This window comes from Limulus polyphemus, unplaced genomic scaffold, assembly GCF_000517525.1.
Source record: "Limulus polyphemus unplaced genomic scaffold, Limulus_polyphemus-2.1.2 Scaffold5207, whole genome shotgun sequence".
Taxonomy (NCBI): domain Eukaryota; kingdom Metazoa; phylum Arthropoda; class Merostomata; order Xiphosura; family Limulidae; genus Limulus; species Limulus polyphemus.
In genome coordinates, this window is record NW_013670817.1 from 30831 (window position 1) to 46098 (window position 15268).

The window sequence follows — 15268 nt, forward strand, 5'->3', positions numbered from 1 at the left end:
ATAACTATCTCGACATTATAAAGATTTTGCATGTGAAATTAGAAAATTTTCTGATTCATAAAAGTATTTTTAATAAATATTACTTTGCATGATAGATAGGTAACATGCAAAAAGAAAAATAGACATGAGAAAAACATTGCTTTATAAACCTTAAGAGTTAATAAATAAAAACTGATATTTTTCGAATGAAAACATTGTAATGTTTACTTATAATCTGCCAAATTTTGTTAACATTTGCTTACTAATTCAAAAGTTATAGTACGAAACTATAAAAAGCACAAAATGGTTATGAGATTGGTCCCAGAGACCGAGCCGTGCTGACAGAGTTAATATAGTTTCTGTTTGAAAACATAAAAAATTTCTTCAGTACAAATTCATCAGATAATTTGGGATATGATAAGGTAAACTTCTACAATTGAGAGCTGGGTAACTAAAAAAATTAACAAATGTACAATGCTTGGAGAAAGTTTTGTCATCAGTTTCACAAAGTTTACCTAGTTACAGGAATATATACACAGTATGAAATGAAAGTTGCATGACTAGAAATTGCTTAGCATTTAATAAATATATCTTGTTTTATGTCTTATTCTTTGTTTAAAATTGCATTGTTTTTATTTTCAGTAGATATATATTGTTTTTATTGAGTTGAAATATTTATAAATGTGAGGCTTTTATTTTCACCAAATAAGATAATAATAATAATCATCAAATTAGATAATTTAAGTTTACTGGTTAGTGAACATGGTAGACAACTACAAATATTTTGATGACTCAGACATAGCATTCATAGTCTCATTGCTGCCTTAGTATCCATTTGTCAACATGAATAATACTTATTTGTTGGAGGGAGTTCGTCTACCTTCTGTAGCCTTCCATGAGTTACATAAGGCTCCGTTTCTTTGTCCTTTGATGTTCGCAGGCATCCCAGAGGTGTTGGAATCACGAATTGATGTCACCCAATTGCTTTTTTCCTTGTTGTTGTTGGCCTCTAGACTTTCTGTGGCTTCTGCTGGCAGTCAGAGTGTGACTATGCCTCGTGTGTCCCAACATCAGGCTAATGTTCCTCACTTTATGGATAGTCAAAATAGATTCTGTCTTTAGTTTCAAGGCTCCTTCACTCGAGCCGACTGTTGCCAACATTGACAGTGTCTATCCTAGATGTGTGGGGTCTGTAGGAATGAGGTTACAACAATTGATGGACACATCGTATTCTTTCACTGCAGATCCATGGGTACTTCAGGTTCTGACATTGGGGTTGGTCTTTCCATTCACTTCTCCACCACCATTATCCTCCCAACCTATGGTATTTCCATGTGTGGATTTTTGTTCCAAGACTATGTTGGTCACATAGGTGTTAGTGAGAGTCGATCCCGTTCTTCCGGGATTTTATTCCTGTTTATTTTTGTGCCCAAGATGATGGGAGATTGGCGGCCGATCGTCAATTTTTCTCGTCTCAACCAGTTCTTCGATCATACCATATTTAAATTGGAGTCCTTTTCTCAGCGTACATTGTCATTTTTCACCATGGTGTGGATGATCAAGTTCGATATGGCTGATGCATTTTTAGTGAATTCATCCTGCCACTATCTACATTTCATGCACAGGGGTCAGGTTTTGCTGTTCAGGGATCTAACTTTTGGCCTAGCATCTGCACCATTTGTTTTCTGCAGGGTTGTACAAGTTTTTCAACATGTTTTAAGCTGGCTTAGCCAATTCCCATCTGGAGCTACATCTTAGTTTTTGAATGGTAATTTGATTGGTTCAACACTACCATCAGTGTACCTATACCACCCCTCTGTCCCAAGTATCATCTTTTCACAGATGCCTCTCTTATGGGATGGGGTGTGTATATTGAAGGTCAGGAATTCCAGGGTATATTGATGGAAGACGAATCTTCCTTCCACATCAATAATTTAGAATTTCTTACAGTCCTACAGGCTATGGTTCAAGGTCTAGATCTATCACGGGAGAATGTCATCATGATACTTTCCGTCAATTCCACAATGGTCTCTTCAATTACTCATCATGGGAGCATGCATTCTCAGGTTCTTTGTTTTCAAACTTTGGTTATTTCTCTACAGAGCTCATTCCCATCATATCAGCTTCCTGGCTTGCCATTTTCCTGGGGTGATGAATTTCACAGCAAATCACTTGTTTGAGCCTGACCAAATGGGTTCTCCATTGCAAGGTTTTCATATGGATTTGCTCTCACTTCAGGTCGCCAATGGTCGACACATCTGCCACTCTTTGAAACTCAACTACAGACATTTTTGGTTCACAGTACCTCATCCTCGGGCTTTGGTGATAGATGCATTCAGTCCAGATTGGATGGGATGGCACCTCTATACCTTTCCCCCAATTCATCTGTTACTCTGAGTTCTGGCTATAATTCGATTCTCTACTTGAGAGCTGTTGGTAGCACCAAATTGGCCAGCCTACTCATGGTTTCCTCTTCTACAGCATCTTCAAGAAGGTTACCTCTGCCTCTTCTAAAGTTCTTCACCCAAACCTGCCCACCATATTTCGTTTTTTGACTCGGATCTAGCTTTGTCTCCTGTTGTTTCATGTTAGGTAACTTTTTCAAATACCTTTCATTATTTTAAATGTTGGAAAGTTTTGATTCTTAAGTGCTATCCAGCCTTCTCCAGTAGTTTAGTCCTTTCCAAATGGCCTTTTCATTTACTTAACTGGAATATTAGGGTGGTATTACATGCTTTGTCTTGACATCCATTTGAGCCTTTTGTACCATGTATCACCTTTCTTGTGATGGGTATTTTTGTTGCTGCTGGCATCTGAATGTAGTAGGTCAGAGTTGTTTGCACTACATGTGCACAGGATTCTTTATCACTCTACTTTGGTCGTGTTATACCCAGGATTGGCCCTTTCTTTTTTAGTCTCTGGCAGCCAGGGAAGAGGATATCTTCTTCTCATCAGTTCGTTTGCCAGCTATTGATCACTTCTACAACCGATTGAACACTGATCATTTCTTATGTCATGTCAGAGCCATTGTAGCTTGCACTAACTCCTTTCAAGGTGATGGTATTCTACTCTGTATTAATTGGGATCCTTCAGTTTCCCAAGATTTATTCCAAATTACTCTGATAAGGTGGATTTGCAAATATCCATGTTGCTTATTTTGGACTTTCTTTACAGGCAAGGAAACTTCTGAGGGTCACATTTCATCAGAATTTTTACATTTCTATGTCTTGCTGCCTGTCAAATTAACTGCCGGAGGACATCATAGAGGCTGGTATGTGGCCTTATCCCAATACTTTTTTCTCACATTCTTTACATGATCTGGCAGTTTCTGATTCTGGGAGTTTTTGAATACCCCCCAGTGGGCGTTTTGACAACATCTGCTGGATTATAAGGAGGAATGAGTATACTTGTCCTCCTATTGTCTCTTTACTTTCCACAGTCCCTTACCTTTTTTTTTTCTCATTGGATCCCATTCTGTTGTGAGTGTTGTCCAGACAGGTGTGCTTTTTTCAGTCCAATTCTGCACTAGAAGCCAATTTAACTATACTTCCTACCAGTTACAATAGGCTCTGTAGAAATGAGGTGTTCCATAAGACCATCTAGGCACTTTCCAGATGGTATTACCATCTTCTACTGGACTGCCACTCATCGACTATCATGAGTAAAGCATAAGTGGATCCTGCCCATCATTGGATTGAATAAATGGGGTTGGTTTGCTTTTAAAAATTTAGGGAACTTGGTTCACCTGTTTTACTGTTCCTCAGGATTCCCCCATGCACATTACTCCCCAGATTCTACTAGTGGAGCTTGGGAGTCCTTACCACACTCAGTTTCCAGTCACTGGGGTGGTGGACAGATGCTTTTCATCCAATGTGTTAGAGTGAATTCCTTCACTCTTGAAGAAGAGGGTGAAGTTGGGGGCCCTAATACCCAGGTCCCTAAATGTTTTTCCCAGATGTTGGTATAAGAGGCATCAGCCTACGTGGGAGCCTACTTGTAATACCAGTTCAGATTTGACACTAAGCTATCTGGCTTGGGTATGCGTGGCCCTTCGTTTTTATCACTGTTGATTTAGTATATTTTTCATTGTAAGAGATCCACTATCATAATTCCAAATGCGGAGTAATCCCATCCTAGGTCCTTGGTTGAGCACAGTGTTTCACATTTTCTCCATAATTCTGGGAGCATGTTGAATGTTCCTTGGGAAGTGAGGATGAATGTTCCAGACCAGATGAGTTCTGTTCCTTTGGTTGAGTAAGGTATACACAATCTCGTTGTTCAAAGCCTGGGGTTTTGCCTTTCGGTTTTCTTCAGGTGGAGGAGATAGTTTGTCCACCTCGGTGTTGCTTATTTTCTCGTCATGATTTTGTGGTTCAGAACGCATCACTCTATGGCTACAGGTTGGGATCCAATCTAAAGTGTATATATATATATATAACATTGTGATCCAATTGTCCTAACCACCAATGTGGGATATAGGGACCAAGACTCCTTGATTCCAACCCAGAGTTGTGGAACCTTGGCTATCTGGTATCTGGTTGAGACTTGCTTATAATGATTACTTATGTACTATTCCACCCTTGATGCAGAAACTAAGTTTGAGTGAAGAGTATACCTGTGCTGGATGTAGTGAGGTACCCCCGCTCATGTATCACTATTATCTTGGTAAACCCCTGTTCTATGTAGATGTTTTCTGTATGGATAATGCCCTCACTGGCCCCTCCACCTTCCTAAATTGAAAATGTATTTCCAATAATTCTTACCTCTACTGATACTCTCTTGCCCTTACTCCCTACTAAAAGCCAGTGTTAGTGACTGGGATGATGTAAGCCTCAAAAAAGTGGTTCCATTATCTGAGTGAGGTGCTTATATACAGTACCAGGATAGAGGGCACATTGATGAGGGCATTTAAGTGGGGTATAAAAGACTGGAGTCAGCGAGACCAAGGCTTCGATGGGCAAAGTGAATGTCAAGGAATAGCTGTGTCAGTGGAGGTAAGTGTTATTGGAAAGAAATTCTCAATTAGGAAAATGTTAACTTTCCCTGCTTCTACATTTGAATTTGGGGGACTTTGTCTACCTCATAATATTGACAATAGGACGTACGTATACTGTTCCTGTTTTTGAGCAACTGTTCCATGTCCTCTTCTTCATTCCTGATGCAGGATGTCTCTACCCTACATTTACGATTGAGTGATTTATGATTTCTGTTCTTAATACTGGTTGCACAGATATTACCCTGTTCTTATGATTGAGTACAGGCCACATCATGAACCTGTAATTCTATATTTCTTGCTCCTACAGTGGTTTTGGGAGTTTGTCTGAAAGTTAATTTCCTCTTTGTAATTCTGATTGTTTGCTTTATGACTCTGTATTTACTTCTAGTTGGGGTTGATGAATATATGCAACACAGTCCACATGCCCTAGCCACTATGTTTATTACAATATATTTGATTGTCAACTTCCTAATGCCAAGGACGAGTTCTGTAACCTTGTCTGTCCAGTTGAGGTTGTGTGTGTGCACACAGCTAATTTGGTTTATATTTTACTATGGATTGCAAGTCTCAGAACAAATTGTACTTGTGCACATCCTTTTTTCCATATGCATCAGATTCATTTCCAACTTGAAGGGTGAAGAGCATACCTGTTCCAATAGTAGTGCAGTACCCCACAAGTGTGCTTCATTTTCACCAGTTCATTCTGGGCAGTTGCTTTCAACCATCAGAAGTTAAAATTTTCTTACAACTAAGAAACTTTACCTTTCCTCCCCACTGCTGATGTTCTTTTAGAGCATTTCAATTCTCAAAAGTGAGGATTGAGGAGGAATAGCAGAGGGAGCTAGCTGCACCAATATAGGTGGCACAATACTATTGGTGAAGAGTATTCACATATTATGTACATGTTCAAAAATGGTGCAAAATTCATGGGTATGTAGACTGTTGTGCTGAGCATGAAAATTTTTTAGTGATGCTTAGGGGGCAGAAAGAAGATTGAAATAGCTTTGTGAGAAGGTAGGTAAGTACCTATCGGAAGCACATTTTCAGTGTAAGAAAAATATTAATCCCTGCCATTGTTGTTGATTGGTAAAGTACAGGCAGTTCCTTTGCCAGTGCCCAACAATCCACAAGAGAAAATGATTCTTTGCTCCTCCAATCCTAGATGATGTCCATGTGGAAGCATCAACATTTATGGCATGTAAACCATGGGTGGATCTGGATAGTCCTGCCCATTTAGTGGTGGTCGCAATCACATTGCCAAGGTATGCGAGTGACTGGTTCAACCTTGGTCCAAGTCTAGCCAGAGGTAATGGAAGCGCTTGAGTAGGTTGTTCTGAGGCATAGACATTACAACTGTCCCTGTCAGTTTTTTTCTTTTTTAACAGCTGGGCAAAGTTTAGCCTCTGGGCTCAGGTTTTTTTTACTGTTGGTACCATGACACACTAGCCATATGTTTCTCATTAAGTTGGTTGTTTAATTAAAAATTAATTTAGCTTTGAGTATGCACTTTAGAATGCAAGAAATGTATTGGGTACTAGAATAGAATGTCTAAAACTGCTATAATTTAAATGGCTTTCTAACTAAACTATAAATAGGTTAAAAGCTTTCTTTAGCTGCTTGGAGCTAACAGTATTCAAGTAACTGATGCCTGATGTGGGCATATAGTCAAAACTATTTGTATTTTTGTTAAACTTTAATTTGTGAACTTTTTGTTGGGGGGGGGGCAGTTTTAATACAGTAGGCTTTTGGAAATTTGCAGAGTGAAACTTGCTGAACAGAATGCTATATATATATATATATATTTCAATATATATTCCATCTTGTTACAGGTATTGTACTAGTTTTCATGCATGATACATTTTAATGTACAGCAATTTAGGATTACCAAAGTTACTCTAAAAGTATTGTATGTGAAGGCAGGGTATCCTATAGCTTTTCATGATTTTTTGCCAAATGGATTTTTTTCACCACCAATTTGCAAGTTAATTTTATATGTTGTAATTATAACTGTTTAACAGTTTTAACTCAAAAATATTCTTAAATCAATATTTTGTCATTTTCTAAGTTATTTAGTGTTAATTCATGAAGAACATTTTTTTTTATTTCAAATTTTTCTTTCTGCACTGTTTCACCTGTAAGTAACCCAGTTGTCAATTTTGTTGAATTTTTCTGACCATCCCAGAGATTAACTATCTTCCCTAAGATCTACTCACCCCATAAGAGTATATTATCCATTCCTTGATATTCAAGTATTTAACTTTCTTTTTTCTGCTTAGTTTTTTGTAACCTTTTCAAGCTGCTACATCAAGTAACTTGATCATCCATTTACTTATGAAACACAGCTACAAAGAGTTGCAATATGACTGGATAGATTATTTTGTAGTGGTTAAACAGTAGTTTATTGTTTTGTAAGAAAATTTGTAGATGGCACTCCTGTAGCACATGTTCAAAGGCATTCAATGATAAGTTTTGAAGACGAGATCTTTGGTTCTTTATTTAAAATTACAGGGCTTTTAATATTCATACTATAGCCTTCTGAGTTGCAGCAGTTGTGAACATAAGAGTTATTTTATTATTATGTTCACCAAATTATATTGTCATCAAATAAGCTTGAATGGTTTAATAAGTATGTTAGGCAATAGCAAAATTTCCTTATGACTCAAATTCTTATTTATTGAATATTATTACATTAATCCTATTCAGAAAATGGTCATGAATAAATTGACTAACTGACTACTTAATTATTTTTAATTGCAGTTGTGGATTTGTGATATGTTTTAAATAAAGCATTATTGCAATTATCAATATATTTAGTGACAGTAAGTTGTTTTTATTATTCAGTTTACATCAGATTAAATCTTTAAAAATAATTTTTATGAAAATAATTGTTTATACAAAATGTGTTGTTTTTGCTAAATATGCAAATTGTAACCACTAGAAGATGTCTGTTATATTAAATAAAGGATAATTTGTAGATTATGTTGAAAAAATACTGGGTGGAAAATAGGAAGATTAATATTATACTAAAATGATGCAGTGGTTCTCAGAGTTTTGAAGCTGACATACCCCTTTTAAAAATTAGTACAAATTTACATACACCAGTGATACTGATACTGGGAATGCATACTCTAATTTGATAAATGATAGATTAATTGAATAATGAGTCCATTGATTAATCGTTCAGCAAATTTTATTAATTGCCAAGCTCTAATTATTTACTAGTTTTACAGCATGGTAACTGATCAGTGAACTTTTTCTTATCATCTAAAGATATATTAGGAATATTTTGAAATTTTTATTGGTTCTGATTTTGAAGTTTTTCTAGCTACTAGAGCTTTATTGCTGTATTGTAGTGCTAATTTAGTTAAATTATTATCATTTGCTTCAAATTTTGCTAGTTTGTAATAATGATAAGTCATTTTTTGTTTGATGAACTAGTTTTATTTCATTATTGACATGAAGGATAATAGTAGTAGTTAGAAGCCTTAGAAATATAAAACTTGATAAATTCTTAACATCTTGGTTGTACATGTTTTACTAGGTTGGAGATTTAGTTTATGCTCGAGTGTTAGTTGCCAGCAAAGACATGGAGCCAGAGCTAGTCTGCGTGAACAGTCATGGGAAGAGTGGAGAACTCGGAGTTCTGCCTAGTAGTGGATTTTTGTTCACGGTCCCCTTGAACCTTGTTAGAAAGTAAATTTATTTTGAAGTTGCATACCTTTAGTTAGTATCCTGTTTTGATATCATGCTCTCATCTGCTATAAAAGACATAGTTTATTTCTTAAACATCTATTGAAACACACTAAAGTCACCAATTATTTATAGTTGAAACATTATGTTATTTGATTAACTAACGAATTTTGTGTAAATTATTGATGCTGCCTACTAGTTAATGGTTGAAACAGTGTAACTTAGCTATATATTTTTTTTTCAAATGTTAAAGTAATGGTCTGTAATAAAAACTGTCAAGTTAAACCTGGAACATAGCCAGTTAGAAAATCAGTAGTATTCAAACAGGTACTATTTTAGCTAGAACTACCTGTTTATGGTTTTTGGACAGTTTTGTTCTACATGTTGAAAACTTCTTTAGGTCAGTGTAATAGCAGGTGGGTGATTGCGTCACGATTCTGGTGGAATTCTTGAGTACACCTAGGGTTCTGTAAGTGCAGTCTTATATTTGACGTGTTGAGATTTTGTGAAGTAGGATGTTCTACAAGTAAGTTTCTGTAATTCAAGTGCTGGTTTTTGGATTTTAAATCATTTTCCTGCTGAATTTATGAACATTTACCAATATGTAGTTATGTCTATTGAGATCTTCAGTTAACTATAAGATGTCTGTTAAATTTTGTTTGGAATATGTTATGGTCATCATTTCTGAGAAATAATGTTGAGTCATTGAAGGAGTTCAGGGAAGAGCTACCAGTATGATTCTATCTCTGAAGAAACTATTTTGTGGTTATAGGTTTAAATGTCTTAAGGTTTTTTGTTTTTTTTCTGGAGAGGATATAGGCTTAGGGTGATTGAGATTTTTAAGATTGTTCGAGGTTTGAAATCAGTAAATTGGAATGAGGTTTTTCATTAAACAAGACAATTGAGGACACAAACTTAAGATATGAAATAAATTTGAGATAATTCCAAAAGGCAGTTTCTTTCTTTCAATAGGGTGATTGGCCAGTATAATAGCCTTCTTTCAGTAAAATGGCAACATTAAAGGGTTTTAAAAGAATAGATTTAATGAACATTTGAAACTAGGGTTTGACATAGAAAAAGGGATGTCTTTGTGTAGTTTGGTGCCCATTTTATCCTTAAAAATAAAATTAATAAGCCATCCAAAGACCATCCATAAGCATTTTCTATCAATTCAAACCCACCTGGTCCTTGGTGAAACTAAGTTGAATGGACAGGAACTGCCTGTTGCAGAAAACAAGTGTAAAAAACAATGTTTCAAAAGTCTTTTGCCTTTCATTTTCAGGTGGAAGAATACCTGGTCCTTCTTTTAAAGAAAATTGTATTTCACTGAAATATATGTTGCAGTCATATTGTTTATGTAATCAAAACTCCATTTAAAGTATTAGTTAATGGTTGTTTGTGTTTTATTTTACTTTTTATTGTTAGTGACATAAATCCACATCTGTGCATCACTTAGCCTTACTAGTCAGGGAAAGATGAATATATTGCTGATTGAAATGAAATATGTATAATTTAATTATAAAGAAAACAGTGGAAAGTTTTATTTTCGTTGGAACATTATGTTTTATAAAAAATTGTGAGCAATTATCATACAACTATTACCACACAAACATAAGATTAAAATATTGCACTTAGTGGTATTTGCTAAATGATTAATTGAAAGACTTGTTAATTGATTAGTATACCATGCTCATACAAACAAAAAATAACAGCGAGTATTTGCTTACTCTCTTAACTTTTTTGAAATAATGCATTATTCTAACATGATATTAATCTTTATATTTTTGATTTACTCATAATTTCACATTATCGGACCTGCCTACTGCTACAATTTCGCCGTAGCTGCTACATGAAATGCTCTCTGTTTATGATGCTACAGGCATTATGAAATAGCTAAGGCAACGTTGGGGTCTTACAATGTACTCTGTTCGTTCAAAGTCTTTTGTTCACTTGAAGTCTTCCTTGTGCATCTGCCTATGAGCCTTGTCGCTCTATTGTGCTTGCATGTACTTTCCATGGGATGCAAGCTACTGGCCATTGCAGGTCAAGCATGAGTTCTCAATGGCTGTCTGAAAGCAATTTTCCTCAGGTGAAACAAGCATCCATGACACAAAGAAGATGGTAAGGACAGCTAATCAGACTTTCAGAAAGGAATATGCTGAGTTGTGGCTTTGCCTCAAGCTAAGTAAACTTGGCACAAACCATATTCTCTGTACTCTGTTCCAGTTAGAATCATGGTATCTGTGCTACTGACAAATCCTTTTTTGCTTTGAAAAATTGACCAGTTAATAGGCAAATGCTACTAAAAACAAACTTTTTGGGTAGACAGGTCTGTATGATAGACCACTTCTGAAAGTCACCATTTGTGCATTTGTGAAAAACATATTTTTTGTCCTAAAAAAAATTCTGGCAAGTTTTATGTACATTTCTTTCTAGGTGGATGAATTGCAAATATTGAATAACTCAGATCATGAGATTGCCATCGTTTGTTTTTTTAAGTATGCAGTAATTCTATACCGGTTTTCTGTAAATCAGATAAATAGGAAATTAAATAATGAAAACGTTTTACTTGCACGATAAGAGTAATGGTGTATTTATATAAAACGTCACAAATACAGTTACAAATAATTAAGTAGCTAATTGGACAATTTATGTACTTTGTTTGAAAAGGATATTCAATACTCATTAAACAGTAACTTAAATGATTTAATGGCAATAGTTTTTAATTGGTGAACATAATAAGAAAAAAACAACCTCATGTTTACAAACATTGCAACTTAATAAAACCATAGTATATCAATTAAAAAGTAAGAACACCAAACAGCAATCTCCAGTCATGTGACTTCTTTGCTTCGTACTGTATATATATATATATATATATATATATAAGTAAAAGCTTTATTATCCAGCATCTGCCAAACCTGGGCAGTGCCTATTAGGCGAACATTCTGGTTGCTATATTTTTCAGAAAAACTTTGACACCTCTTTGTTAATGTCCTAAAGTACAGTGTTTGTATATTATCTATAACAATAACAGTTTTAAACAGCAATAAATGTTGTAAAAAGCCTTAAACTGTGTAAGCTTACCTACCTAATCTCAAGTTATCTGATGTAATATTGAAGACAATTTCTGTAGTTGAATTCAAATTTGATGACAACCACAAATACTTTAACCATTCACAATGAAAGGAGTGTTTACAGAAACTAAAAAAAGCAAAAACTTAAACCTATATATTTACTCTACTAATCATTATAAACCAATTCTTTCTTTTCAGGTAAAACTTTTTGCAGCTGTGGAAAAATGAAAAAAACAACATTTTTATTAATAAATCACACTAAATAAGTATAAAAATATAAATAAATATCATTTCTGAAATATTCAGTAATAAAGTCAATTAGAAAGCCTACAAAGTCATAATGAGAAGCTCAAGTTATCTACAACTAGTCCCAAGCAGGAGGGTTGATGTCAGGCAGACAGCAGTTGCAAAACTTAAATCTTGCTAAATTATGAAAGTTGATACAAAAAGATAAGATCATAGAGCCAGGACATCTCTCAAATGTGATGTGCAATGTTATAATCTTAGTACTTTGAAAAGTGGACCAGGGCAAATGCATCTGTCACAATGAGTGAGGCTAAAAAGATCAGATTAGCTAGTTGGAATGTAGGAACGCTGACAGGAAGGAGTGCAGGGTTTGCAGATCTGAAGAGGAAGAGAATACAGATAACATGCATCAAGAGACAAGATGGAAACATGGCAAAGGAAATTGGAGAAGTTACAAGCTCATCTTTCATATAACTACAAAGAAAAGTGGTAGCAGTTGTATTGAGTGCAGAAATGAAAAAGAAATAGTGGAAATGAAAAGGTTGAGTGATAGAACGGTGGTGGTAAAGCTAGGTACAGAATGTGGCATGCTGAATGTAGTATGTGCCTGTGATGCACAAGTGGAATGCAATGATTGGGAAAAAGAATTTAGAGAATGTCTGGAAAACACTGTAGAATATACTGAGAGAAGAGTTAACTGCAATGGGGGTTGATCTAAATGGACACATTCAACAGGACCAAGGTGGCATGGAGAACATGGCTATGGGGAAAGAAATATGGAAGGCAAGGAGATCCTGCAAATGGTTCAGACACATGATTTGGCTATAACCAATACATTTTTCAAGAAGAAAGAACAGCTGATAACCTATTAGTTAGGAAAGAGAGAGTGAAAAGTGTGAAAAATTGTAAAGTTATACCAGGGAAAAAGTCACACTTCAGCATAGACTTTTGGTTATGGATTATGAAATGAAAGGCATAGGAAGGATAGTGATAACCAGTGTACCCCCAAAATAAGGTAATTGAAGCTGACAGAACTAGATACATCAAAGGCATTCTTTGACCCAGTGTTGATGGAGTGCAAGCAGATTGAATAGAACAAAAATGAGAATGAGATATAGGTTGGGTTTTCAAAATGTGTATTAGACATGGTGAACAAAGTTGTGGGAAAGACCAAAAAAGGAAACTGTATCCAGAGAGAGAGAGAAACATGGTGATGGAATTGGAAAGTGCCATCAAGTGTGAAAGAGAAGGTAAAATTTAAGAGGTAGGAGCAAACCAATAAAAGGAGGATCTGCAAATATATATAGCAAAGAAAAGAGTGATTATTGACAAACAGAGGGTGTATGTAGAGCTGTATGAGAAGATGGAGGGAATACAGGAGGAGAAAAGTGTGTGCTGAATAGCCAAAGTCAGGGAAGGGAGAATAAAGGGATATGGGTGAGGTGAAGTTTATTAAGAACGATAATGGTAAGGTGATTGCAGGTCTGATAGATATCAAAAATAGAGGGGGATCATACTTCAAACATCTATTAAATGAAAAAATAGTGATAGAAATAGGGACAGAACAGTTTAGGTTTATGGCTGGCAGGTCAACAATGATTGCCATATTCTTATTGAGAGGGTTGATAGAGAAGTTTGGAGGGAAAAGAAAAGACTTGAAAATGGTATTCACTGAACTGAGAAAACGTATAACATAGTACAAAGGGAATTGATATGGTGGTACTTCAGAAAAAGGAATGTACCAGAGTTGTATGTGAGGCTGATCCAAGATGTGTATGAAGGAGTGGAAACATTTGTAAGTAGTGTGGTAGGAGACTCAGAGAGATTTCCAGTGAATGTGGGAGTCCATCAAGGATTAGCATTGAGTCATTTATTCTTTGTAACAGTGCTGGACACAGTATCTATGGGCATGCAAAGGACAAGTGCCATAGTATATGTCATTTGCAGATGATGATGTATTATTTAGAGAGAACAAAAGTACAACTAGAGATGGAGAAAATGTCTAGAAATGTAGTTTGAAAATAAATAGGACAAAGAATATGTAGTAGCAAAAATCAGTGGAGGGGAAATAAAAGAGAATGATAAGGTGTTTCTAAATGGTAAAGTTAAAGAAAGTGAAGGTATTTACATATCTTGGATCAATTGTGCAGATAGATGGTGGAGTGTGTAATGAGGGAAAGAAAAGAATAAACAAAGCATGAATTAAGTGGAGAGAAGTCAGTTGAATAATGTGTGACAGATGGCTGCCAATAAAGCTGAAGGGAAGATTTATAAGGCAGTGATAAGACCAGTTATGTTGTATGAGGTTCAATGCTGGAATTTAAGAAAAAGAGAGAAGATGATGAATGTGGCAGAGATATGGATGTTGAGGTGGATGGTGGGTATCGAAGAAAGACTGCTCTAGAAACAAAACCATTAAGAAGGGGGTGAAAGTAGTATCAGTTATGAAAATGATGAGAGAAACTTGCTTTCAATGGATCAGTCATGTGGAAAGAAGAGTATATTCATAGAAGAGTGATAAATATTACAGTGGAAGAAAAAAAGACAAGAAGAAGACCAAAGAAAAGATGTAGTGGGAGAAGACATGATAAAAAGGCAGTGAGAATGTAGCTATCACACAGAATAGGAAGGAGTGGTGAGTAAGAACCCAAAAAGCAGACTCCAAGCAATTGGGACATGCTAAGAAGAAGAAACTGGGTTATAATCCAATGATTTCTAAAAAATGTGATTCATGTCAAAATAAAAACAGTTAAAGACAGACATTTTAAATTTGGTAATGCAAATTAAAGAGTTATAAATTTATTAGAAAAAAATATATATAAATTCTACACCTAAATTTGTATTTTAGCATTCATAAACAAGATGCCCCTTTTTAATTTTTCTTTTTTAAGTTGTCACTTGCACAATTAAAGCATTTTCTTATTTTGGACATCAACATAATAATATGTGACAAGAAGCACACAACTCACCATATTGTGCTTGCACTGTATGCAAATTTCCTTGGATTTTTTCTTTTCCATTTGAAATCCTTGAATCTGGTGAAATAATATATTGTGTTAGAAATATGTATTTTCAATAAATGTTGAAAAGATTATATGTTCTTAAATGAAGTTTTAGACACCAAAATACAAATCCTCTCAAAGCACTTGAGGTCTGATGCTTATTGCATACAAAATCCTAAAATTTGACTTCACTGTTCATGTCTACACAATATAACTTATTTAACACTACATCTATGATAAAATGTTTCACTAGTGGATTTTTAATTACACATATTGAT

At 35.2% G+C, this 15268-nt stretch overlaps 1 protein-coding gene across 1 annotated transcript in view; it reads left to right on the forward strand.

Moving 5' to 3' along the window:
* The window catches only part of LOC106472272 (exosome complex component RRP40-like), a 46383-nt gene that overhangs the window by 29679 nt on the left and 1436 nt on the right, over window positions 1-15268 (forward strand). The window contains exon 3 of the mRNA XM_013932899.2: window positions 8517-8668. Within this exon, the coding sequence (XP_013788353.1) occupies window positions 8517-8668 (152 nt within the window). The remainder of the gene's footprint in view (window positions 1-8516; window positions 8669-15268) is intronic.